This window comes from Bubalus kerabau, chromosome 23 (genome assembly GCF_029407905.1).
Source record: "Bubalus kerabau isolate K-KA32 ecotype Philippines breed swamp buffalo chromosome 23, PCC_UOA_SB_1v2, whole genome shotgun sequence".
NCBI lineage: Eukaryota > Metazoa > Chordata > Mammalia > Artiodactyla > Bovidae > Bubalus > Bubalus kerabau.
The window spans coordinates 36,435,381-36,461,502 of record NC_073646.1 but is presented as its reverse complement, the minus strand read 5'-3'; the positions used below and the strand labels follow the sequence as shown (position 1 = coordinate 36,461,502).

At 55.6% G+C, this 26,122-nt stretch overlaps 2 protein-coding genes and 1 pseudogene across 3 annotated transcripts; all 3 read right to left on the bottom strand.

Annotated features, from left to right (window-relative positions):
• Nucleotides 1–317: 317 nt before the first annotated feature.
• On the bottom strand, nucleotides 318–4,904 carry LOC129637664 (2-acylglycerol O-acyltransferase 3-like). Its single transcript, XM_055561883.1, has 9 exons — nucleotides 4,878–4,904; nucleotides 4,512–4,556; nucleotides 4,244–4,337; nucleotides 2,699–2,806; nucleotides 2,368–2,438; nucleotides 1,896–2,100; nucleotides 1,411–1,585; nucleotides 640–842; nucleotides 318–550 (listed from the first exon to the last, which is right to left on the bottom strand). Exons 1-9 carry the CDS (start codon nucleotides 4,902–4,904, stop codon nucleotides 396–398), a joined length of 1,083 nt encoding a protein of 360 aa, XP_055417858.1. The 3' UTR covers nucleotides 318–395.
• A 1,558-nt stretch (nucleotides 4,905–6,462) lies between these two features.
• Nucleotides 6,463–12,614, bottom strand: LOC129637663 (2-acylglycerol O-acyltransferase 3-like; annotated as a pseudogene).
• A 5,191-nt stretch (nucleotides 12,615–17,805) lies between these two features.
• Nucleotides 17,806–26,094, bottom strand: PLOD3 (procollagen-lysine,2-oxoglutarate 5-dioxygenase 3). 2 transcript variants are annotated; one of them, XM_055561528.1, is made up of 19 exons: nucleotides 25,286–26,094; nucleotides 24,617–24,708; nucleotides 24,305–24,441; nucleotides 24,057–24,220; nucleotides 23,814–23,926; nucleotides 23,589–23,652; nucleotides 22,935–23,032; nucleotides 22,605–22,706; nucleotides 22,227–22,352; nucleotides 21,898–22,019; nucleotides 21,576–21,680; nucleotides 21,334–21,459; nucleotides 20,893–21,034; nucleotides 20,690–20,803; nucleotides 20,435–20,503; nucleotides 19,814–19,918; nucleotides 19,161–19,307; nucleotides 18,600–18,725; nucleotides 17,806–18,250 (listed from the first exon to the last, which is right to left on the bottom strand). In XM_055561528.1, the coding sequence occupies exons 1-19, from the start codon at nucleotides 25,431–25,433 to the stop codon at nucleotides 18,095–18,097; spliced, it is 2,256 nt and encodes a 751-aa protein (XP_055417503.1). In that variant the 5' UTR covers nucleotides 25,434–26,094; the 3' UTR covers nucleotides 17,806–18,094. The 2 variants fall into 2 exon arrangements, with proteins under 2 accessions (XP_055417503.1, XP_055417504.1); XM_055561529.1 differs by lacking the exon at nucleotides 20,435–20,503.
• Nucleotides 26,095–26,122: the final 28 nt, after the last annotated feature.

Sequence of the window (26,122 nt, the reverse complement as noted above, 5' to 3'; positions counted from 1 at the left end):
CCCCACTTGAAAGCCTAGCCCATTGGGATCTATCCTCCCTGAAACCGTTCTGATGCCCTATGTTTCTCAGCTAAGCAGATGCCTTTATTTATAGAGGGAGAAAGGCCCCAGCCAAGGGAAGAGATTAGACGGAGGCTGATAGAGCAGAATTTAATATCTGGGACGAGAATTCAGGGCCCTGCTCTGAGTCTAAGGTGGCAAGTCTCTGTCGATTAGTGTGGTAGTGGAACACACGTGGGCAAATTTGCTTGAAGAGAGAGATTCTATCAAGCAGTGGCGAGAGAACTTACTTTTATTGGTACAGTAGCACGGCAGTAGGTGGGGGGTCTCAGGCACTGGGATCAGGGACTGGAGGTGGGGGGCAAGCTGGGAGGTGGCGAGGGGTGAGGCCAGGCCTAGATGAAGGTGAGGTGAGTAGAAGCCGGGAGGCCGCAGCTCTCCTTGTGCTCCTCAAACAGTTGCTCCAGAGCCTTCATGTACAGCGTGTGATAGTGGTCCACCTGCTCCTCGGTGGGCTGTGGACACTGGGGCACCAGGATGGGGTGGCCCACTGCAGGGACAGGGAGACACACGTCAGAGGAGGGCCTTGGCTGCACTCACAGCAGATAGCGGCCTTCTTCCCTGGACAAGGGCACTCACCCACAGTGGTGATGGGTCTGGCGAGGGGCACCAGGCCCCAGGACTTGGCTGAGAAGAGACCACAGCCCCAGAAGATGCAAGGAGAGAAGCTCAGGAGCCTCTTGATGGTGACCTGGAACAGACGCTGCCAGGAGTCTGGGGCAAAAACCTTAACTCTGAAGATGTCATTCTCCCCAAAGGAGTACACGGGCACCAGGGAGGCGCTGGGAAGGGAGGGGCAAGAGAGAAAATGGCTGGGCACATCAGGGGCTCGAGAAGCACTCCCAAATTCCTCCCCCACAGGTTACCACCTTCCTAGGCATTAGGAGCAAAGGATGGTTCTACAAGAAAGATCTGGATGAAGGGATTTTCTTTCTTAAGACCAATGTGTCCTGGACCTTCCTATATACATTTTCTCACACAGTCTCAACTACAGTGTGGTGGCAAGGCGGGCGTTAGCTGTTTCACAAGAGGTGTGCAAGGTCTTGCCTGTGAGAGGGCATCATAAAAGAATGTGAGCCGAGGGCATACGAGCCCCCAGGGTCCAGCGCTTCGCACTGTGATCCTGTGTGTCTCTCTGCGTGGGAGGAAGCCTGGGGAATGGGCACCAGGGCTGGACACAGAGCAAACACCCAAAGTCTGCCTAGAGCGCCCTCTAGAGGTGGTCACGGTGGAAGCTCTGGGGACACACAGCCCACCTCCAGGGGGCGGGTGTGCACAGATGGAGGGCAGACGACCAGACACTGTGAGGTTCTGACCATTGACGGCAGCCCTGGCTGGGCCCCCGCTCACCCGTGCCTCAGTGCCAGGCGGACGAAGCCTTTACGATTCCGGAGAGTGAGGCAGTGCTCCCCTGGGACGGCATACAGGGCCTCATTGGCCCCTCCGACCACGATGACCACAGCCCTGCCGAGCTGTGGTTGAGATAGAACATAATCCAGGCTCTGACGGTTCACAGAACATGTTCCTGTGGGCATGAGGAGGTTCAGGAACAGTTAGTACCCCCTCATGGGCCCGATAGTCCCTCACCTCTCCCTTAAGCACACTGAGTATTAGACATCATCCCATTCTCGCCAAATTCCCTACCCCTGTGCCCCTGTCCACGTGTCCTACAGTGCTTCTCCCAGCATGGATGCAGGACACTCGGGCCAAGCCACCTCCTGACCCCCATTGTGAACCTGGCCAATTCAAGCCAAGTGCCTGGGGTGGGTGGTGACTGGGGGTCACTCTGGCAGGATTGGGGTGGGGTCACCCTCTGTCACTCAACTCAAACTCACCACAGGACAGAAAGTACTCTCGATGGCCTGGCATGTACAAGAGACAATTCAACATGGCCACTGAGAACCGAAGCCCTGGGAACAGCTGCGAGCAGCCAGTGCCCTCCGTGGCGAAGTTACAGATGCTTCCGACGGCTACGACCCCATGTGGGTGGGACGCTAGCACGTAGTTCCTGTCTGGGGGCAGCTCTGCTGTTTTCACCAGCTGTGGTGGGAGGGGGCAGGATGAAGGAAAGAAAGCAGAGAGGGCAGGCCCCTAGCTGAAAGGGCTTCCCTCCCCACCAAGATCTTGAGAGTTCAGGATAAGATGGGGTCAAAGGCACCAGGATCCACTCTGGAACACCATCCCACCCCCTGCCCCGTTACCTGAACTTAAGCAGCCAGAGGTGAGAAGCCATCATGGGGAGGAGAGAGGAGGTGGGAGGTAAGGGAGCGGGAGGAGTGGAGCATCCCTTGGAGGGTGACCTGTTACCTTAATGGGGAAATAATCAATCAGGTGTTTCCACACAGTGCAGTTCCTCAACCACTGATTTCGCCTTCCACCTTGGGCAGAGAGATAAGGTGGGAAGAATCACTACAGACACCATTTATCACCCCCTTCTACCCGGGCCCTTGTTTTTGTTGTTTAGCTGCTAAGTTGTGTCTGACTCTCTGTGACCCCAAGGACTGCAGCATGCCAGCCTTCCCTGTCCTTCACTATTTCCCAGAGCTTGCTCACACTCGTGTCCATTGAGTCCATGATGCCATCCAACCATCTCGTCCTCTGTCACCCCCTTCTCTTCCTGCCCTTATTTAACACTCACCTTTCTGGGGTGTGTCCCAGTCCAGGAATAACCATACCAAGTAGAGAACAGGGAGATACCAGAGAGAGGTGAAGAGGAGGAAGAAGCCAACAAGGGAAAAGAAAAAGCCTGGGGAACGATGAGAAAGGAAAACGAGTTAGATTGTGAAAACGCAGTGACTTCTCCCCTCTCCCCTCATCAGTGAGATCGTTGCCTGTCTCCCTGCTATACTTTGACACGTCCCTCCCTTTGCCCTGGGCTTCCCTAGTGGCTCAGACGGTAAAGCATCTGTCTGCAATGCAGGAGACCCAGGTTCAATCCTTGATTCGGGAAGATTCCCCTGGAGAAGGAAATGGAAGCGCACTCCAGTATTCTTGCCTGGAAAATCCTATGGACAGAGGAGCCTTGTAGACTACAGTCCATGGGGTCGGGAAGAGTGGGACAGGACTCAGACTTCATGTCCCTCCCTTTGCCTTGGTGGTCCAGTAGGGAGGGCTCCAGTCTTCCTCCCTCTGCTGCTGCTGCTGCTAAGTCGCTTCAGACATGTCCGAGTCTGTGCGACCCCATAGACTGCAGCCCCCCCATCCCTGGGATTCTCCAGGCAAGAACACTGGAGTGGGTTGCCATTTCCATCTCCAATGCATGAAAGTGAAAAGTAAAAGGGAGGTCGCTCGGTTGTGTCCGACTCTTAGCGACCCCATGGACTGCAGCCCACCAGGCTCCTCCATCCATGGGATTTTCCAGGCAAGAGTACCGGAGTGGGGTGCCATTGCTTCCACCCTCCACCCTCCCCTTTTCCCACCTTCCCAGTTGGACCCCTGCCTGGCTCCCCTTACCCAGGAAGCAGAAACAGAGCACGTATTGGTAGGTGCTCAGTATTTCTAACCACTGTTTCTTTAAGGTTTTCATTCTGGGGGTGGGTGGTAGGGTCGTGGAGATTTCCAGGTGCTCCCCTTCAGCTAGCAGGGCTCCCGAACCAGGAAAAATGTGATGAAGGCTTTGGTTGGAGCGCAGGAAATCTTTCTGGTCTGAGTGGCCAAGCGCTTGGAGCCTCCCAGGATCGCTTGTAGGGGGCTGTGTGCATGGGGAGACTCTCTCATCAGAGCCCCAGAGGTCTCCAGTCTGCTCTCACTTATCATGAACTCCAGTGGGTTGGTCTGGGCTGGTCCCTTCTTGCGACTGGGAGATGGCCTAGGGGGCGTGCCGTGGAGGCCCAGCCCTCAGTGCATTAGAAATCATTGTGGGCAGGAGTTGCAGAAGAAGCCAGAGAGCCCACCCACTGGGTCCCAGCCCTGACTATGTGATCTCGCTGTTCCTGGATGAGTGCGCCCTAGTGTTTGTGAGTCTAGGAGTGTCTAGGCCACTCGGAGGTGTTAATTAGAGCCGGTATGTCAACCCCCAGGACAAACACACCAACACACAAGTTTATTCCCAGGTTGAATTTCAGTCGCCAGCCACACTCCTCCAGGGGCCTGAGGCCAACTAGATGAAGAGGAGGTGCCTGTGGGCGGGGACCCGGTACAAAGGGTCTGACCTTGGAACAGCTGCGAGAGCTGCTCAACTGACCGAAGACCGAGAACAGCGCGTGCGCATGCGCATGTGCTGAAGTACCCCTTTCGCCCCCACAGCCCACACAGTTGTACCCGGATGGGAGCCCCCACTGTGGGCAGAAGAGGATCAAGACGGGGGATCGCTGAGATGTTTTGACGTCCCCTTCCCTCTAAAGGGATCCAGTGGGACAGAGTTCAGGGCTGGCGGGTTGGCCAAATGCCAGCCTGGGGGCGGGACTGGCACCGAGTATTCAGGCCCCAACCTGGGACCTTCACCTCCCAACCTTGCGGGGGCCTTGAGCCTGGGAGCAGGGAGCTGGCTGAGGAGCCTGGGGGCAGAGTAGGCAGAGGTTTCAGGTGTGGAAGGGCAGGAGAAGGCCCTGGGGCCTGGAACATTCGTAGAGCCACTCTCAGCAGCGGCCCAATGTTTCCTGTGTCTTTCCACCCAGAACCCCGGTGGGTTCAGAAACTGTGGAGGGCCTCATTCTCCCCCAAAGAGAAGACTGGCACCGGGGAGGCTGTGGGGGCACAGGGGACACCTGATTCCGGGGTCCTGGAAGCGGGGCTCCTCCCCAGCCGCCTTGCCCCAGAGGCCAGGCCCAGCTACCAACCATCCCCCCCAACCCCCTGCTACCTCCTGGGTTCCTCACCGGTGTTCCAGTGCCAACTTGACACATCCCTTATGATTGCATATCTGCAAGCTCAACTATCTGATCTGGGATCTGGGCATTGACTCCAGCTGGTCCCTGGGCTCACCCAAGGCCAGAGGTCTGGGCCAGTGGGGCTTGCCATGTGGGTGGTACCCTGACTAGCAGGGCTCCCCGTTTAACCCTGGAGCCTGGCCCTGTAGGGTAGAGGATGTGCAGATCAGATCAGATCAGATCAGTCACTCAGTCGTGTCCGACTCTTTGCGACCCCATGAATCGCAGCACGCCAGGCCTCCCTGTCCATCACCAACTCCCGGAGTTCACTCAGACTTACATCCATCGAGTCAGTGGTGCCATCCAGCCATCTCATCCTCTGTCGTCCCCTTCTCCTCTTGCCCCCAATCCCTCCCAGCATCAGAGTCTTTTCCAATGAGTCAACTCTTCGCATGAGGTGGCCAAAGTACTGGAGTTCCAGCTTTAGCATCATTCCTTCCAAAGAAATCCCAGGGCTGATCTCCTTCAGAATGGACTGGATGGATCTCCTTGCAGTCCAAGGGACTCTCAAGAGTCTTCTCCAACACCACAGTTCAAAAGCATCAATTCTTCGGAGCTCAGCCTTCTTCACAGTCCAACTCTCACATCCATACATGACCACAGGAAAAACCATAGCCTTGACTAGATGGACCTTTGTTGGCAAACTAATGTCTCTGCTTTTGAATATGCTATCTAGGTTTCTCATAACTTCCCGTCCAAGGATCAAGCATCTTTTAATTTCATGGCTGCAGTCACCATCTGCAGTGATTTTGGAGCCCCCCAAAAATAAAGTCTGATACTGTTTCCACTGTTTCCCCATCTATTTGCCATGAAGTGATAGGCCCGGATGCCATGATCTTTGTTTTCTGAATGTTGAGCTTTAAGCCAACTTTTTCACTCTCCACTTTCACTTTCATTGAGAGGCTTTTTAGTTCTTCTTCACTTTCTGCCATAAGGGTGGTGTCATCCGCATATCTGAGGTTATTGATATCTCTCCTGGCAATCTTGATTCCAGCTTGTGTTTCTTCAAGTCCAGCGTTTCTCATGATGTACTCTGCATATAAGTTAAATAAGCAGGGTGACAGTATACAACCTTGACGTACTCCTTTTCCTATTGGAACCAGTCTGTTGTTCCACGTCCAGTTCTAACAGTTGCTTCCTGACCTGCATACAGATTTCTCAAGAGGCAAACCCTACAGCTCTTAGCTAAGCACTTGCCTGTATTTACAGTGGGAGAAGTGACCTAGCCAAGGGAAGAGACTTATGCAAGCTCATGCAGCAGAATTAAGTCTCTCTGGGAGGAGAATTCAAGGTTGTGATACTCAGTTTAAGGCAGCAAGTCCATACCCACTAGGATGGGCTGGAATATACGTGGCATTGGTTACACCCGAAGCGGGAGTCTAAGCTCGGCTGACATCCATTTCTAGGAAATGGTAGTGTGGGAGAACTTTAGCTTTTATTGGCACAGTAGCATGGCAGTAGGTGGGGGTCTCAGGCACTGGGATCAGGGGCTGGTGGGAGTGGTGGTGTGAGGTGGGGAGGGGTGAGGCCAGGGCTAGATGAAGGTGAGGTGAGTAGAAGCCGGGAGGCCACATCTCTCCTTGTGCTCCTCCAACAGTTGCTCCAGAACCTTCATGTATAGCGTGTGATAGTGGTCTACCTGCTCCTCGGTGGGCTGTGGGCACTGGGGCACCAGGATGGGGCGGCCCACTGCAGGGACAGGGGGACACAGGTCAGGGGAGGGGCCTTGGTTGCCCACATAGTTCATAGAGGCCTTCTTCCCTGGACATGGGCACTTACCCACAGTAGTGATGGGTCTGGCCAAGGGCATCAGGCCCCAGGACTTGGCTGAGAAGAGACCACGGCCCCAGAAGATGCAAGGAGAAATGCCCACGAGCTTCTTGAAGGTGATCTGGAACCAGGAGTCTGGGGCAAAAGCCTTAACTCTGAAGACATCATTCTCCCCAAAGGAATACATGGGCATCAGCGAGGCTCTTGGTTGGGGGGCAGGGGGCAGTGCAAGGGGGCAGGGGGCAGTGCAAGGGAGCAGAGGGCTGGTCAGGTCAGGGGCTCTAGGAGTGCCCCCACATTCTCCCCAACAAGATACCACCTCCCAAGACCATTTGAAGCGAATGACAGTAGCTACAAAGAACTCTCTGGGAGAAGGGACTTATGTTTCTTGAGAAACGAGTGTGTACTGGGCCATCCTCTATACATTTTTCTGCACAGTCACCAACCACCATATGGTGGAAAGGTGGGTGTTAACCCTGTATCACAAGTAAAGAAGCGTGGGGCCCTCGTGGTTGTCCAGTGGTTAAGAATCCACCTGCCAATGCAGGGCACAGGGGTTTGATCGCCGGTCACCGAAGATCCCACATCCGGCAGGGCAACCAAGTCAGTGTACTCAACTGAGCCAGTGAGCCTAGAGCCTGTGCTCTGCAACAAGGGAAGCCACCACAAGGAGATCCCGCGTACCACAGCTGGAGACTAGACCCCAGTCACTGAAACTGGAGAAAGCCCACACGGCAACGAAGACCCAGCACAGCCAAAATAAACACATAAATAATAGATGGGGTTTTTTTTAAAAAGAAGTTTGCAAGTTCTTGTCCGTGAGACGGTGTCGTAAAAGATTGTGAACCAAGGGTGTCTGAGTCCCAGGGTCCAGCGATTCGCACTGTGATCCTGTCTGTGTCTCTGTGTGGGAGGAAGCCTGGGGAATGGGCACCAGGGCTGGGCACAGAGGAAACACCCAAGGTCTGCCAGGAGCGCCCTCTAGAGGTGGGCACGGTGGAAGCTCTGGGAACACACAGCCCACCTCCAGGGGGCCGGTGTGTAGGGATAGAATGTAGATCCCCAGACACACTGTGAGGTTCTGACCATTGAACGCATTCCTGGCTGGGCCCCCGCTTACCTGTGCCTCAGTGCCAGGCGGACAAAGCCTTTACGATTCCGGAGAGTGAGTCAGTGCTCCCCTGGGATGGCATGCAGGGCCTTGTGGGCTCCCCCGATCACGATGACCACAGCCTGGCTGAGCTGGGAGTGGGCAGAATAAAATCCAGGCTCTGGTGGTTCACAGAACATACTCCTGTGGACTAGAATGCGTGCAGGGACAGTCAGTACCCGCTACTTGGCTCCCTAATCCCTCACCCTGCCCTTTAGCACAGGAAGTATGAGCTCTCCACCCCTTTCCTTCCAAACTCCATATTCCTGTGCTTCTGTGCCTGTGCCCCACAGCACCTCTCCCATCAAGGAGGTGGAACGCTCACTTCCAAACCAGTCACTGACCCACACTGTGAGCCTGGCCAATGTTCAAGTCAGGTCCCGGGGCTGGGTGGCGTGTTGGGGGCCACTCTGGCAGGAGTGGGGGGGCCCCCTCCTCCGCCTCGGGTCAAGACTTGAAAGAAAAGTGAAGTCTGTCAGTCGTGTCTGACTCTTGCAACCCCATGGACTGTAGCCCACCAGGTTCCTCTGCCCATGGGATTTGGAGTGGGTTGCCATTTCCTTCTCCTGGAGATCTTCCGGACCCAGGGATTGAACCCAGGTCTCCCACGTTGTAGGCAGATGCTTTACCTTCTGAGCCACCACAGACAAGACTTACCATAGGACAAAAAGTAGTCTCGATACACTGGAAGGTAGAAGAGGTCGTTCAGACCGGTGGTCTAGGGCTGAAGCCTGGGGAACTGCTGGGAGAAGCCAGTGCTCTCAGTCGTGAAGTTACAAAAGTGTCCGAAGCACATGCAGGTGAGTGACCAGCAGGTAATTGTGGTCTTGGGGCAGCTCTGCCGTTTTCACCGGCCATGGGAGGGGAGGTGGGCAGAATGAGGGGAAGAAAGCAGAGAGGGCAAGATACCAGCTGAAAAGACCTCCCTCCCCACCAACAGATGTGAGAGTTCAAGGTCCTACTAGGGTGTCAGGGCACAAGGGCTACACTCTGGATCACCATCCCACTGCCTGACCTGTTGCCTGAACTTAGGCAGCCAGGGCTCAGACTCAGCCTGGGGAGGGGCAGATAAGGGACAGAGAAGAAGCAGAAGGTAGAGGGTGGCCTGTTACCTTAATGGGAAAATAATCCCTTCAGTTCAGTTCAGTTCAGTCACTCAGTCGTGTCCGACTCTTTGAGACCCCATGAATCGCAGCACGCCAGGCCTCCCTGTCCATCACCAACTCCCGGAGTTCACTCAGACTCACATTCATCAAGTCAGTGATGCCATCCAGCCATCTCACCCTCTGTCGTCCCCTTTTCCTCCTGCCCCCAATCCCTCCCAGCATCAGAGTCTTTCCCAATGAGTCAACTCTTCGCATGAGGTGGCCAAAGTACTAGAGTTTCAGCTTTAGCATCATTCCTTCCAAAGAAATCCCAGGGCTGATCTCCTTCAGAATGGACTGGATGGATCTCCTTGCAGTCCAAGGGACTCTCAAGAGTCTTCTCCCAACACCACAGTTCAAAAGCATCAATTCTTCGGAGCTCAGCTTTCTTCACAGTCCAACTCTCACATCCATACATGACCACAGGAAAAACCATAGCCTTGACTAGATGGACCTTTGTTGGCAAAGTAATGTCTCTGCTTTTGAATATGCTATCTAGGTTGGACATAACTTTCCTTCCAAGGAGTAAGCCTCTTTTAATTTCATGGCTGCAATCACCATCTGCAGTGATTTTGGAGCCCCCAAAAAATAAAGTCTGACACTGTTTCTACTGTTCCCCAATCTATTTCCCATGAAGTGGTGGGACCGGATGCCATGATCTTCGTTTTCTGAATGTTGAGCTTTAAGCCAACTTTTTCACTCTCCACTTTCACTTTCATTGAGAGGCTTTTTAGTTCCTCTTCACTTTCTGCCATAAGGGTGGTGTCATCTGCATATCTGAGGTTATTGATATCTCTCCTGGCAATCTTGATTCCAGCTTGTGTTTCTTCCAGTCCAGCGTTTCTCATGATATACTCTGCATATAAGTTAAATAAGCAGGGTGACAATATACAGCCTTGACATACTCCTTTTCCTATTTGGAACCAGTCTGTTGTTCCATGTCCAGTTCTAACAGTTGCTTCCTGACCTGCATACAGATTTCACAAGAGGCAGGTCAGGTGGTCTGGTATTCCCATCTCCTTCAGAATTTCCCACAGTTTATTGTGATCCACACAGTCAAAGGCTTTGGCATAGTTAATAAAGCAGAAATAGATGTTTTTCTGGAACTTTCTTGCTTTTTCCATGATCCAGAAGATGGTGGCAATTTGATCTCTGGTTCCTCTGCCTTTTCTAAAACCAGCTTGAACATCAGGAAGTTCACGGTTCACATATTGCTGAAGCCTGGCTTGGAGGATTTTGAGCATTACTTTACTAGCATGTGAGATGAGTGCAATTGTGTGGTGGTTTGAGCATTCTTTGGCATTGCCTTTCTTTGGGATCAGAATGAAAACTGACCTTTTCCAGTCCTGTGGCCACTGCTGAGTTTTCCAAATTTGCTGGCATATTGAGTGCAGCACTTTCACAGCATCATCTTTCAGGATTTGAAATAGCTCAACTGGAATTCCATCACCTCCACTAGCTTTGTTCGTAGTGATGCTTTCTAAGGCCCACTTGACTTCACATTCCAGGATGTCTGGCTCTAGGTCGGTGATCACACCATCGTGATTATCTTGGTCATGAAGATCTTTTTTGTACAGTTCTTCTGTGTATTCTTGCCACCTCTTCTTGATATCTTCTGCTTCTGTTAGGTCCATACCATTTCTGTCCTTTATCGAGCCCATCTTTGCATGAAATGTTCCCTAGGTATCTCTAATTTTCTTGAAGAGATCCCTAGTCTATCCCATTCTGTTGTTTTCCTCTATTTCTTTGCATTGATTGCTGAGGAAGGCTTTCTTATCTTTCCTTGCTATTCTTTGGAACTCTGCATTCAGATGCTTATATCTTTCCTTTTCTCCTTTGCTTTTTGCTACTCTTCTTTTCACAGCTATTTGTAAGGCCTCCCCAGACAGCCATTTTGCTTTTTTGCATTTCTTTTCTATGGGAATGGTCTTGATCCCTGTCTCCTGTACAATGTCATGAACCTCATTCCATAGTTCATCAGACACTCTATCTATCAGATCTAGGCCCTTAAATCTATTTCTCACTTCCTCTGTATAATCATAAGGGATTTGATTTAGGTCATACCTGAATGGTCTAGTGGTTCCCCCTACTTTCTTCAATTTAAGTCTGAATTTGGTAATAAGGAGTTCATGATCTGAGCCACAGTCAGCTCCTGGTCTTGTTTTTGCTGACTGTATAGAGCTTCTCCATCTTTGGCTGCAAAGAATATAATCAGTCTGATTTCGGTGTTGACCATCTGGTGATGTCCATGTGTAGAGTCTTCTCTAGTGTTGTTGGAAGAGGGTGTTTGCTATGACCAGTGCATTTTCTTGGCAAAACTCTATTAGTCTTTGCCTTGCTTCATTCCATATTCCAAGGCCAAATTTGCCTGTTACTCCAGGTGGTTCTTGAATTCCTACTTTTGCATTCCAGTCCCCTATAATGAAAAGGACATCTGTTTTGGGTGTTAGTTCTAAAAGGTCTTGTAGGTCTTCATAGAACCGTTCAACTTCAGCTTCTTCAGTGTTACTGGTTGGGGCATAGACTTGGATTACTGTGATATTGAATGGTTTGCCTTGGAAACGAACAGAGATCATTCTGTCCTTTTTGAGATTGCATCCAAGTACTGCATATCGGACTCTTTTGTTGACCATGATGGCTACTCCATTTCTTCTGAGGGATTCCTGCCCGCAGTAGTAGATATAATGGTCATCTGAGTTAAATTCACCCATTCCAGTCCATTTTAGTTCGCTGATTCCTAGAATGTCGACATTCACTCTTGCCATCTCTTGTTTGACCACTTCCAATTTGCCTTGATTCATAGACCTGACATTCCAGGTTCCTATGCAATATTGGTCTTTACAGCATCGGACCTTGCTTCTATCACCAATCACACCCACAACTGGGTATTGTTTTTGCTTTGGCTCCATCCCTTCATTCTTTCTGGAGTTATTTCTCCACTGATCTCCAGTAGCATATAGGGCCCCTACTGACCTGGGGAGTTCCTCTTTCAGTATCCTATCATTTTGCCTTCTCATACTGTTCATGGGGTTCTCAAGGCAAGAATACTGAAGTGGTTTGCCATTCCCTTCTCCAGTGGACCACATTCTGTCAGATCTCTCCACCATGACCTGCTCGTCTTGGGTTGCCCCACGTGCATGGCTTAATTTCATTGAGTTAGACAAGGCTGTGGTCCTAGTGTGATTAGATTGACTAGTTTTCTGTGAGTATGGTTTCAGTGTGTCTGCCTTCTGATGCCCTCTTGCAACACCTACCGTCTTACTTGGGTTTCTCTTACCTTGGGCATGGGGTATCTCTTCACGGCTGCTCCAGCAAAGCGCAGTCGTTGCTCCTTACCTTGGACGAGGGGTATCTCCCCATTCTTAGGCTCCCCTCTTTCCCTAGTTACCCTGGGCACTGCTCTGCTCACCCATGAAGAGGAAAGTGAGCATGTATTGGCAGGTTCTCAGTACTTCCAGCCACTGTTTCTGCAGGGTTTTCTGGCTGCAGGAAGGCAGTAGGGCGGTGGGGACTTTCAGGTGCTGCCCTTCTGCCAGCAGGGCTCCTCACCCCGTTTCTGTTTGCGGGTCTCCGGGAGTGTCTAGGCCACTGTGGGGTGCAGCGAGGCACGCGGATATCCATGCTCAGCACAAACCCACCAGCCAGTTCAGTTCAGTTGCTGAGTCGTGTCCGACTCTTTGTGACTGCATGGACTGCAGCATGTCAGGCTTCCCTGTCCATCACCAACTCCCGGAGCTTGCTCAGACTTCTGTCCATCGAGTCGGTGATGCCATCCAATCATCTCATCCTCTGTCATCCCCTTCTCTTCCTGCCCTCAATCTTTCTCAGCATCAAACCAACCAGCACAGCAGGTCAATCAGGACAGAGTCCAGGGCTGGTGTTGTTGCGAAAGGGCAGCCAGGATTTCAGGCCCCAAAAGCAAACCTTCACTTCCCAGAGCACACTGGAGCAAGTGGGAGGAGTAGGGGGCATGACACCAAGACCCACCCCCAGGTGCTTTAGGGACTCTGTGATCTCTAGCGTGGCCAGTGGATCCTGCAGGTCTTTGGCAGTGTCTAGGCCACTGGGAGATGCAGCCAGATGTGTCAATATTCCAGCCAAGCACAAACACAGCAACACCACAGGTGGTTTCCACCTTTAATTTCAGTCCCCATGACATCCACCGAGGGAACTGTTAGGGGAAGCACACTGATTGAAACCGCCCACCCTGGCCAGGAACCATAGTAACCATTTGCATGAGTTGTTTTACGACAGGAGGTCCTGCTAAGGAACACGGAACTAATAAGCCACCGGAAGAGCTCGGGAAAGGTCAAAAGGAGATACCACATGTCCAACCACCTCCCAGAATCCTCTCTGGCATCCATCTTGGCTGAATAAGACGTGCACCACCAGGAAGGACTCTGAGTCAGAATGATTGGCCAAGGACAACCTGGAAAATAATCCCATCACCATAAAACCCGAGACTGCAAGCCATGTGGCAGAGCTGTTCTCCTGGGTTCCCTTACCCTACTGCTCTCCACCCAGGTGCCCTTTCCCAATAAAATCTCTTGCTGTGTCAGCAGATGCATCTCCTCGGACAATTCATTTCTGAGTGTTAGACAAGAGCGCAGTTTCGGGCCCTGGAAGGGCTCCCCTTTCCTACAACAGAACCACCGAGGGCTGGGGGCCGCCTAGCTGAGGAGGAGGTGCCTGTGGCTGGGGATCCCATAGTGTGTCTCGTGCTTTTGGAAAGCTGGGAGAGCCGCTGCAGGTAGTCCACACTCAGCCGTCCATCAGCACAGGGGTGAGCCTCGGGGTTCACTGCACTGGGATTGGGGACCCAGCTTGGGCAGAAAGAGGCCAGAGGGGTGGCTGCTGCAACTCCTCTTCCCGGCCCCCGGAATCAACTGGGACAGAGTTCACGGTTGGCCCAGGTGTCAAGGACCAGCCTGGGGACAAGGCCAGCTGCCAGAATTTCAGGTCCCAAACATGAACCTTCACCTCTCAGTGCAGGTAGAGGCCTGAAGACTGACGTCTGAGTCCTCCTGAAAAGAGGGAGGAGGGCACTGGGAGATGGAGCTGGGACCAGGTGCCCCCAGGGGAAGGAAGGCAGGGAGGAGGTCACCACAGGGACTGGGGGTCCTGAGACCCAGGGCTCCCCTGCTCACCAGCACACAGGATGTAGTCCCGGAAGACAGGAAGATGGCCAGGATGGGGCAGCTGGAGCAGGTGGGGCCGGAGGCCAGGGACGAGGTGGGAGAAGCCGTTGGTCTCTGTGCTGAAGGTGCTGAAGGCCCCAAGAACCTGGACTCCGAGAGGGTGGAAGCTCCACCAAGAGGTAGCTGTGGAAGGGACCCAACTCTGTGGTGTCCACCAGCTGGGGACACAGGGTGCACACCAGTTTGGGGCTTCTAAGTTTGGACTTTTTGGGTCACGGTCCCAAGGGTCTACCCTGAAGCCCAGCTCCCACCCAGCACAGAGCTCCACAGTGCCTCAGTGAGATGGGGAGGTGGTCCGGGAAATGTCTCCAGACGGCCCAGTTGGGGACCCAGGCACAGCCGCGGCCTTCTGCCCAAGGTGTATTTCTGTCTCCGTAGAGCCCATCCAGGTAGTGAATTCTAGGATCCAAGCCTGGCTCAGGAGTACAGGGAATAAGGCAGTTAGGCACCCCTGGCTGGAGGTGGTGGGAAGGGGTGCGAGGACTCTGACTGCAGAGATTTAAATCCCAGCTTCCCCCTTTACCCCATTCCCTGTTCCATGGTTTCGGGTCCATCTGTCCAACATACATCTTTGTTATCTCTTGAAGGAACCCCTCCTGCCCTACACTGTCAAGAGATCCCAGCCTCGCCTCCCTCCCACCTTGGCATCGGGAAGCAGAGAGCCAGACCCAGGGGTCTTCAGGGCTTCAGGGACTCACCAAGCTCCAAAATGGAGAAGATCCATCGCAGGAGGGCACACACCTGGAGGCCGGTGAAGGTGGCTGGCCTTCTGTAGAGGGGAGTCACAGAGGGGCCACTGTGGCTCTGAAGCTTTCTGTCTTCTGGCCCAACCCCCTGGCTCTGACCCCTGACCTGGGTTCTGCCCTCTTTTCTGCCCCCTCTGCTGACCTGCACAGTGAACCATCATGAGCTCTGGAAAGGGAGGGCTAACCAACTCTTTGGGTTCACAGGGCTGTGACCAATAGGACCCAAAGGGGAGACCAGGGATGTGGCTTGGAGTCTGGCGGTGAGGAAGGTGTTTGGACTTGGTGGAGGTCAGGACTGGCTCCCTGTGACGAGCAGACTGGCAGGGTCCTGGGCCAGGGGAAGTTGCCATGTGTGTACCCTGCATAGCAGCATTCCCCATTTGTCACCCAGGCCTGGCCCCTGTGGGTTAGAGGAGGTTAGACCTGCAGGAGGATTTATTCCCTGAGGAGCAGCTTAGGCCTCTGTGGGGAGACCTCTGGAGGGAAGGGTTTTATGGGAAAGGCTAAGGGTTGGGGAGCCCCTGCAAGTGAGAGCCCCCTGGGCTGTGAGCACTCCATCCATGTGGGCCGGGCCAGTCCTCACTGTGACCATGGCCCTGTTCAACATGACTAGAGGCTGCGGAGCAACCACTTTTTCCAGGTCAGAGACTGACACCTTTTTAAATTAATTAATTAATTTTGGGGGCTGTGCCTTGCCTTGTGACCAGGGATTGAATCTGGGCCCTTGGCCATGAGAGGGCGGAGTCCTAACCACTGGACCTACAAGGAATTCCTAGAATGTCACTTTAAAAATCTTTTTAAAACATTTTGATACAATTTTTAAAGATTACTTTTTCTTTTTTAAAATTTTTTATTTATTTTTTGGCCACACAGTGTAGCCTATGAGATCTTAGGTCCCCAAACAGGGATCGAACCCTGGCCCCCTGCACTGGAGAGAGGGAGTCGTAGCCACTGACTGGCCAAGGAAGTCCCTAAAGGTCACTTTTCGTTTCTAGTTCTTACAACACGTTGGCACTATTTCCCATCTTGGACAAACATCCTTGAGCCCATCTTAAACTCAGTATTTTATGATGATGCTGATTTCCCCACCTCTACATCCTCCACTGGTAGGACGCGTCTTTTTTTTTGAATGTCACTTTATTTTTTAACTTACTCATTTGGCTGCATTAGGCAGGACCTTTCATTCCAGCACACAGACTCTCTAGTTTTGGCACAAGGGTTCCCCATCCAGAGGAGCCAGGAGTTGAGCTGCACGGGCTTAGTTTCTCTGTGGCATGTGGGATCTTAGTTCTCCGACCAGGGATTGAACCAGCATCCCCTGCATTGTAAGGTGGATTCTTAACCACTGGACCACCAGGGAAGTCCTGAGCCACGTTGAATGTCACTTCAAAATTTTATGGAAGTCTGACACATAACTGTCAGAAGCCTCTGTCACATGTCACATTCTCTCCTGGCACAGAATACTTTCCCTCCCCATCACCATGATTTTTTTTTTTTTTTAAACGGGGACCATTTTTATAGTCCTTATTGAATTTGTTACAATGTTGCTTCTATTGTTTACATTCTGCTTTTTTGACCATAAGGCATGTGGGATCCTAGCTCCCCAACCAGGGATCAAAGCCACACCCATTGCATTGGAAGGCAAAGTCTTAACCTTTGGACCACCAGGGAAGTCTCCCATCATGGCGATTTTCTGATCAAAGTCTCCTGCATACCGTGAGCAACAAAAAAATTGTGCTCATCACTGCAGCCGTCACGATGGGTGCCCAGCACATGGGAGATGCTCCATGAATGAAGGGTGGAGACAGGATAGGCAGCTTCCAGTACTGCCTAGGCTGACACACCCTTTCTGCCCCTGTCCTTGGCCTCACACCTGTGCAGCTTCACTGACCAGGGACCTTCTGTTAAGAGAGATATTTCCTTCTATCCCTGCTCAGCCCACTCGCATCACAGGGCAAGTGATGAGGGTGGTGGGGGCCTGGGTGAGATGAACTTTAGAGTCTGGCCAGAGACTCAGTCCATGTGGGAAGGTGACCCGCCCAGGGGGCCAGGAAGGATGGAAGGATGGTTTCATGGATGAAGTTTTTCTGGGAATCCGGGTAGGAGGAAGGAAGGACAATCTAGCTGTGGATGCAAGTGGACTGTTAGAAGCTGGAAATGTCCTAGGGCAGGTGCCTGGTTTTTAAAAGGCTTTTGCCAGGGAACATTGGGAGATCAACACAGGAAGGTAGCTGGTGCAAGGCTGGGGAGGACCAGGATAAAGGGGCCTGCTCTGCTGTCCTCAGGGCACCTCCAGGGGTCTCTGCAAGCCTTTGATGGTCCCCTTGAGACTAGCGGCAAAACCAGCTCCAAGAGGTCTTTTTTTCAAGGCTGCTTCCCTTCCCCTTCTTCCAGGAAGCGTCCTTGGGTTCACCCTCCGGATTCTCCTCTCCTGATTCCATGTGACTAAAAGCTGAGGCCCAAGAGCTCCCAATAACTTTCCAGCCTGTCTTCCCTCCTACAATGCATGTCCCAGCACTATCCCTGGACCCTAGCTCAGGGCTGTGCCTCTCTCATCCTTTCTGCATGGGAGAAGATGCCATCAGGTGAGGAAAGAATTGGGGATGACAGTTTGGGAGCTGTGTGGGGGTGGGGGCCTCTCATCTCATCCTGACAGGGGAAGTCCTTCTTTGGGTCTGGCCTCCAACACATCACTCCCAAGCTCTGGAATGACAAGGAAGCTTCTAGATTCCCACTCTGCTCTAATATCATGTTTCTGTCATTCCTCTTTTCAGTTTTCCTTTGAGGTCACCCTCGGTCTCCCCTCTGCTCTGGGTGGTGGGATGGACAAGGGGTCCACAGGTAATGAAACAATAAATGGGCTCAAGAATTACAAATCCTCCTTTATTGAGAGGGAGACTGAGAAACAATAATTTATCATGTAGCGAACCCCCAGAGGTCCTGTCCCCATGAGCCCTTGGGGACCGGGGAACAGGACAGGGGGCTCCCTGAGCTTCCTGAGGGCTGTGTGGTGGGGAGCGAGGCGACACATTCAGTCCCAGGCACACAGACCCCATATACCCAGGAAGTGAGGAGCCGACACCCACCCCCCCCACACTGAGGAGGGGGTGCACAGGAAGGCACGATGGCAGGGAAGGTTGGGCAGAGTGGTTGAGTGTCAGGGGTCGACAAAGGACACCATGATGTAGCGGGTGCCCCGAGTGGTGGGCAGCCCCTCGTGGTAGTGGGTGAGACGGCCTGGGTGCAGGAGCCCCCAGCCCTTCCGGGGGGACGAGATCACGCAGTCGTAGCGCAGGAAGCGGCATCCACCTCCCTGGAGAGACGAGAGGGGAGGGGGCTGGAGAGTGAGCAGATGTGGGGACTGGGTGGTGGGCTAACCCGAGGCGAGAGAGGCCAACCCGGGCATCAGGGAGGGAGGGGACAAGAGGGGTGGGCATTGGCAGACGGGGGACACAGGACACAGGGGGTAGCCAGCCCAGAAGAGGTCCAGAATATGACCCTGGAAGTCACTGGGAAACGTGACGAGGGCAGACAAGGGGCAGGGAGGTGATCGTGCCTGTGAGGGGGCTGGACACAGGGCCTGGGGGAGGGGGTGCGCATGTGCGTCAGTGCGTGTGGAGGGGCCCTGGGGGCGCCCTGAGTGGAGAGCAGGAGGGACTCACCTCATAATCCAGGCCCTTGTGGTTGAGGGCGACATTGAGGGTGAAGGTGGATGAGTCGTGATGCGGCCGCAGAGAGGGCTGCTCATCTGGTCGGTAGCGGACCACAAAGTTCATCACCGCTCGGGTCTGCAGGCACAGGGGAGGAGAGGCTGGGGGGCATGGCCAGGAGGGTTCTCACTGCTCCCCACAGGCTGCTCCCCCAGAGCTGCCCTCCTGCGAGGTCTCACTCTGTGCTGTGCTAGGTCATGTCTGACTCTTTGCGGCCCCATGGACTGCAGCCCGCCAGGCTCCTCTGTCCATGGGATTCTCCAGACAAGAACACTGGAGTGGGCTGCAGTGCCCTCCTTCAGGGGATCTTCCCAACCCAGGGATCTACCCAGGTCTCCTGCATCGCAGGCGCATGTGGCTTCTTTACCGTCTGAGCCACCAGGGGAGCCCGGATCTCACTCTACAGGGCCAATTTAAATGCTTCACAGGCCAAAAGGCATTGTGTGGAGCCATCCAGCCAGCACGGGTGTGGGAAGGCGGAGGAGGGAGCAGGGGTGGCGTGCAGCGGCCCACCTTGGTGTGGTAGCCGGGGAACAGGCTCTCGGTCATGGGCCCCACGTATGTCCTCAGGAGCTGCAGCCACTGGTCCTCGTAGCCCACCTGCTTCATGTGGATGTCCACAGTGGGCACATTCTCGTAGCCTCCAGCCAGCCTAGAGTCCTGCGGGCAGTGGGTACTGAGCTGACGGGGCGGTGCCAACCTCCCCTCCTCTTGTTCCCAGGCCTTGAAGTCTGTGCTCCCTCCTTCTGAAGTCTCCACCACGTCTTAGCTGACTCACACCTCCTTTCTCTAAGTCTCAGCGAAGATGTCACCTCTTCTGTGAAGCCCTCGGTCCCCCTGCATCTGGGTCAAGGTTCCCTCCTGTGACTCCCGCAGCACCCAGGCTGTCCGTCACAGACTTTAGAAGCTACTGATGGCAGGTGGGGCTGTGGAGGGCAGAGCTCCACCTGCACGTCCAGGTCAGGGGCTGGTGTCTAAGGACCCGCCCAGGGAGTACTTCTTGAATACACGGCAGAATGAAAGAATACAGAGGTGCACCCTGTCTTCCCTTTCCTGCTGGGGGCCCCCTCTCTGTTTCCACTCTCCAGATGCCATTTTCCCTCAATCAGGGAAATTCCCCCTCCCTCCTCCTGGGGGCCTCCTCCTCCGCGGTCCTGGCCCCTCACCTCATGCCGGCCTCCTGACCACTGGCCATAGTGTTCCATTTCCTCCACCAGCTCATCGCACATTTGCTCGGACAGGAGAGGGAACCAGTACACGTCCGGGCAGGGCTGAGACGGGACGGGGCAGGGGAAGAAGAAAACAGGGCTGGGTGATGCCCCTGGAGGGGACAGGCAGCCAGTGGGAGGAGACAGAAAGCAGGGAGCAGAAAGGTAAGCCAGGACATGAGAGAAGGTGGAGGAACGGGCAGCTGAGCGTGGGGATGGGCTGGTGAGGGGAGTTGGGGAGGGGTAAGACTCAGCCAGAGAAGGTGAGAGCAGCGCTGAGAACATGGCACAGATAGCACGATTCCTGGAGCCCTGGGTTCTGGGACAGTGATTTTCAACCTCGTTTTAAAAAATGTCATTTCACCCATACACCAACACGCCCAATGGACAAGGGAGGACCACTGGGATGAATGCTGGGCTGGGGGCTGCATGCCTATCAGCTCAGCCTTTGCCCTCATCTTGCCTGAGCAGAAAACCCCCAGGCACCTGGGCAAGGACCCTGGGAGAACCCCTCATCCAGGTGGTGGGCCCCAAGGGTGGTGGTCATCCCCTTGGGCCACGGTCCTGAGTGGGACTCACCTGTTCCACGAACCCCTCCCCTTCCAGGGCCCGAGTGTAGTTCTCATGAATATACTGCTCTTTCCAGTCCTAGGGGAGAGCAGGAGGCGTACCTTGACCTCTGCCCTCTTCACGCTGCTTGCTCCCACATGGGAGGCCCCCTCCCCAGGCGGCAGGTGACCCTGCCCAGTGTGCACGCGTGTGTGATGGGACCAGGGCATGGCATTCCCCTTCAGGGAAGGCCCGTGCCATCTGAGCCAGGGGCCGCCTACTCACCAGGGGGTTGTCGAAGATCTGCCAGAGGTCAGGGTGCAGGTGGTCCGTGTCATACCGGGAGGTGGCCAGGAGGCGGCCAAATTCGTGCTGATTGCTAAGGTGGAGGAAGATGCCCTGGCAGTGGGCAGAGGGTGTGAGGAGGGTGATGCGGAGCCAGGGGGCTGCCTCCCAGAGCCCCCGCCAGGAGCCCCAGGACCCCTCACCTTGTCCCGCAGGCTCTTACAGAAGGCCATGTCTGGGTCGGTGTCGCTGCCCGAGAACACCTCCCGCTGGGGCAGCTCCGTTCTCAGGGTCTCCCCGCGGATCACGTAGGCCTGGGATATGTAGGGCACATTCCACACGCCCCTGGAGGTCCACACACAGGGGTCAGCCAGGTGGGCGCCCCCCTGCCCCGACACCGTCCTGCCCAGTTCACCCTGGAGCCCCTTCCCTCGGCAGCTGAGAGCTGCGAGGTCCCTCTCGCTTCCCCAGGGAAGCCCTGCTGGTCACAACCCTCTCAGACCCGGCTCCACCATCAGTCCTTAGTTACCCCACAGCCCAGCACGCCTTCGTGGTGGCCACACTGGGCCCCCGCGTTCGGGCCTTTGGGGCAGGATGGAGGGGTCTGGGCGGGCTCCTGGGTTGGGGGAGCCTCCAGCACTCACACTCGCTTCCTCTGCACCAGCTCCACGTAGTCCTCCGAGCGCGCATAGTACTCGTCGGGGCTCAGGGCCCCCCAGAAGTTAGACCACAGTTTCCCGTGGCGAGACAGCATGGGCGCTATGACCTTCCTGTGGACAAGCGCAGGTGAGGGCCAGGAGGAGGCAAGCCCCGTGGCCAGAGCAGGAGGTGGGGGTTCCCTGGGGACTAATCTGGGGGCCCTCTGGCCAAGCTCGGTGAGAGAGACCTGTTCGCTTCAATGAGGATGCGCAGGGTCTGCAGGTTGGTGATGACGGTGTCAGCGTCCAGGCTGAAGTAGAATTCACACTTGGGGTCCTGCCGGCAGATGTCCCTGGAGGGGACAGACCGAAACATTGATGAGCAGGAGCAGGTGGCAGGAGGCGGGGGCTGAGCAGGGGATGGAACTCCCCCGACCCAAGGAGGAGAGGAGAGGGAAAGTGAGTAGAAGGAAGCTGACCAGCTGGAAGTCAGGAGGGAGAAAAAAAAAGACCGTGGGGAGCAGGAGAAGGGCGGGAAAGGTGCGGGCACCCCGCCCGAGGCTCACTCACATGGCCATGTCCCTGGCCTCTCCTGGGGTCAGGGCCTCCTCGGGCCCCACCAGCTTCACAGCGGAGAAGTGGTCCTGGAGCTGGGGCCAGGAGTCATCGATGTGGGGCTCGTGGTACACCTCCTGGAGGTACGGGGAGAAGAGATTGGAGGGGGGGGATGCTGAGAGGACAGAAAGGAGGCATCTAAGGGACAGGACGGGGCGGGGGGAGCACTTCCTGCAGGAGGAAAGGCTGCAGGAAGGAGTCTGGGGTGCGGGGAGAGGTCTGATCTGGGTAGTGGGGTGGGGAGGTCCCTTGGGAGGGAGAGGCTAGCAGTCAGGGTGTCTCACGTTGTTGTGCAGGAACAGGGTGACCCTGTCGGGGGGGTAGTCCAGGAGCAGCAGCCGCTGGAGGAAGCGGGGCAGGAACGGGGTAGGTTGTTCCACAAACACAGCCAGAAGTACCCGGGGGGGAGGCTGGAAGATATGACGACATGACGGGGCTCATAGGAAAGGCCGGCTCCCCCTACCCAGTCTGCCTACCCAGACGGGGCTCAGAGGAAAGGCCGGCTCCCCCTACCCAGTCTGTCCTCCACACCCTGCCAAGTTTAGTGGAGGGTGGGGGCGGATCTCCAGGGGCTTTGCCTCCACCCCTGCTGCCCAGCACCCTCCTGGTACCCTCTGCTTCAGAGCACTCTCCCACCCACCCCCCCGGCACGCCCTCCTTACCTGCCCCCCCGGGAGTGGCCTCCGGTCCTGGTTACAGAAGCCACAGCCTCCTTCGGGAGTCCAGCCGTTGGGGACGTAGTTTCCCAGGTAATTCAGCTGGAGCTGTTGGGAGAGGCGGTGAGAGGCTGAGGCGCGGCCAGGGGTGAGGGAGGTGGGGGCAGGGACCGGAGAAGGGCAGGGGGAGCGTGGGCACGGAGAACCTCTCCCAGCTCCTGCGCTTCTGGGGCGGGGAGGTCTCACAGCTCAGAAGGGCTGGAGGAACCTGGGGGACTGTGGGACCAGGACTGACTGGGGCAGGGGCTGCGCGGAGGGGAGAAGCGATTGGAGCACCTTCGTGGGACCGTTCCCATGGACTACAACAGGAAGCGTGTCGTAGGCCACATTCCGGATACGCACTCGATTCCGACCAAACTTTAAAACCATCTCATCTGGGGAAGAAAGTCCAGGCTTTAGACTCCCTTACTCTAGAAACTGCCAATCAGCAGTTGCTTCTAAATACAGTGGAGGTGGTGGCGATGGGGGGAGGTACCCAGGGGTTCTAGACAATGAAGGACCGTGGTCCACGGGGCAGGGATGGGATAACGTCTCTCTCCAAGGGCACTGGCCAGGCTGCAGCCACCTGGGGAGCCCCACCACTTACTACCTGTGCCCCCCGGGGAAGTCTCTGGCCCCGAAGGGAGGTAGTTTCCCCATATGTAACCAGTGGATAATCACAGACCGCCTTTCATAGGATTGTTGTGTTCAATGAAACTAAAGAAGGAAAAACCTGACCCAGAGCCTGGCACGTAGCAATGGACATGTACAACAGGGGCTGCTGCTATTCCTGGTAGCAGAGTGCACCTGACTCTGTGGGCCATTCAGACGTTTGCTGCAGTTAACACAGAGGTGAGCTGAAGTTCACCCCGATCTACCAGGAGCCCCACCCACATTCAGGACCCCCAACAGCCTCTCTCATTGCCCCTTTTCTCATTGCTGTCTCCTCACCTAAAGCCCCGTTGAGGTTCTGAAAGATCCGCGATTTATGATCCAGACTAAGGCCGAGCTTCTCCTGGATGGGATGAGGTGGGGGCAGTGAATTAACGAGGGGCTGAGACATCTCTTCCCACTCTTTCCTCTCCATGTCTTTCTGAAAGCCTCTTGACTCCTTTCCTCAGGGCTTGCCACCCCCCAGAGCTGCGGGGATGGGGGCCCTCCTCGGCCTCTCCCTACCCTCAGCCCTGGGTCCAGGTAGAGCCGAGTGTAGAAGAGCTGATCGTCATCATCATCTTTGTACTTCCACTGGCGGACGATTTGGTGGATGGTGGGGGCGAAGCCGATGAATCCTGGCGGGGGGAGAGGATGCACTGACTCCCAGACTCCCCAGTGTCCCAGGGCCGGTCCCCGTTCCTTTGCCCGCCCTCAAGCACCTGGGACACTCCATTCCCCACCACTGCTGGACCCTCTGCCACTCACCACCAGAGTTGAGGAAGCGCTTCCCCGTGCCCACCTCAGGGTACTGCTCTGCTAACCCCCACTCGGGCCAGCAGAAGCTCTCTGCGGAGAAGAGCAGGCGGCTGCCACTCTGGACGAACTTCTTCAGCAGCTCCGAGGGGCTGCCAGCCAGAACCACGTCGTAGCTGAGGGAGGCGGGGGACGATGAGGAGGACGACCACTAGGAATCTCCCTATCCTCTCCCCTTCTGTCCGCCCCCTCCCCTTTACCTGTCCACAAACATGATGACCATATCTTCCCTCTCTGCGTATTTCTCCATTTCCTTCTTGAGCCACCTGACTTTCTGTCCTCCACCGACCGTTCGGGCGACATCACCCCCTCGCCACTCCTCTCCCAGGCCCAGGGTCTGTGGAGAAGACCCAGAATGCCAGGGAGAGTCTCAGGTGGCCAGGTGGGCTCATTGCCCTGACCAGGCTCACCGGAGGGTCCCAGGCATCCAGCCCTTGGCCCACTCTGGGTGGGGTGCTAGACGCCCCTCCCCCACCCCTTCGAGGGGCCCAGGAGGGTGTTCCTCTCCTCACCCGCACAGTGTAGTTGAAAAACTCCGCTGACTGCAGGAAACGCCGGTATCCCTCTGTCTCCGCTGTGGCCACGGTGATCACCAGCAGCTTTTCTGTCACCAGACTGAACTCAGCACCCAGCTTGCTGCCCCACGTACTCAGCTCACCGACCACCCCTCCCCCCGTCCCACGCTGCTCCAGACCCTGTGTGTGTGTTAGTCGCTCAGTATCGTCTGACTCTTCGCGGCCCCATAGACTGTAGCCCACCAGGCTCCTCTGTCCATGGAATTCTCCAGGCCTGAATACTGGAGTGCGTTGCCATTCCCTTCTCCAGGGGATCTTCCCGACCCAGGGATCGAACCCAGGTCTCCCCCATTGCAGGCGGATTCTTCACCGTCTGAGTCACCAGGGAAACCTAACCTCTTTTCCCTTATCCCTTCTTAAATTATTCTAACCCAGGGAAACGTCAACCCCAGTGAGAGCGGAATGCTAGTAACACTCAGAAATTCGCGGTCAGTGCGCGAAGTGGAGCGGAGGGGTAGCTGGACACCTCAGTTCTGGGCGAGGCACAGTGTGATTCAGCCCTAGGGAGCCCGCTGACCCAGGGAGAGGGCAGCCTAGATCCCCCTCCCCGGCCCAAGCCTGCAGACACGTCAGCCCAGCGCCGGTCGTCCCTCCCGGGGTTCTCACCTGGGTTGACGGGATCGCTGCCCCGGGGTCGATCTGAGGCCGAGGCGGCAGGAGACGGCGACAGCAGTAGCAGCAGCAGTAGCAGGGGCCGGAGTTCCGGGCCCGAGGCCATGGCGGAGAGCGGGCCGAGCTGCACACAGGCCCGCATCCGGCTCTGGCTGTCTGCCTTGGATCCCAACTCGGGAGAGGGGCTCTAGAAAAAGGACCGGGGCTGCTGTACCGCCAGCAGCTAGGAGGAGCCCGGTTGGGGCTCCGCCCTGAGGGTGAAAAAAAAAAGGCGTAGCCGGAGGTTACAGAAAACTCCAGATGCCGGAGCCCTAGACAAGGCGAGGATTGTCCCGGGCCGCCGGCAGAGCTGTACGAGCGGAGGGGGCGCCCGGCCCGCAGGCGGGGGAAGGGCAGGGACTGCGGCTGGCGATCCCGAGCCGAGGTTCTTTTAGAGCCAGCCCGGCCCCCTGCCAGCCTAACACTTGAGGAAACTGAAACACGGAGAAGGGAAGTGACCCCTTGAGGGTCCGGCAGGACGCGGAGGCGGGTCTTTGCCTCAGCCCAGCCTGGAGCAGCCGGGCGGAAGACCCGGAGAGCTAGGCGGTGGGGCCGACCCGAAAGGGGACGGCGGCAGGGACGGAGGAGGCTGCAGCCTCAGGAGGGCTGGGGGTTGAGGTTTTGGCAGAGGATCCTCTGGGACTTTCCACTTAAGCCTGCCCATTTTCTTTCTCTACTCTGGCCCATCATCTCCACGGCCCGGGGGAGGGGCTCCAGGGGCTGCCTCTGTGATGATTCTACGTTCGGAAGGGCCAAAGGAAAATGACGTTTCTTGAAAGATCGCTGGCACAG

Bases quoted from the DNA above. Each gene is read 5' to 3' on its own strand.
- LOC129637664 (XM_055561883.1), bottom strand. From the start codon at position 4,904: ATGTGTCAAGTTGGCACTGGAACACCG. The intron at 2,807-4,243 runs GTCAGTTGAGCA...ATCGTTCCCCAG, and splicing joins CGCGCTGTTCTCGGTCTTCG to GCTTTTTCTTTTCCCTTGTT. The intron at 2,439-2,698 runs GTGAGTGTTAAA...TCTCTGCCCAAG, and splicing joins CTGGGACACACCCCAGAAAG to GTGGAAGGCGAAATCAGTGG.
- PLOD3 (XM_055561528.1), bottom strand. From the start codon at position 25,433: ATGCGGGCCTGTGTGCAGCTCGGCCCGCTCTCCGCCATGGCCTCGGGC. The intron at 23,927-24,056 runs GTGAGTGGCAGA...TCCCCCCGCCAG, and splicing joins GCGCTTCCTCAACTCTGGTG to GATTCATCGGCTTCGCCCCC. The intron at 18,726-19,160 runs GTGGGCCGCTGC...CTGTGCCTGCAG, and splicing joins TCCCCGGCTACCACACCAAG to ACCCGAGCGGTGATGAACTT.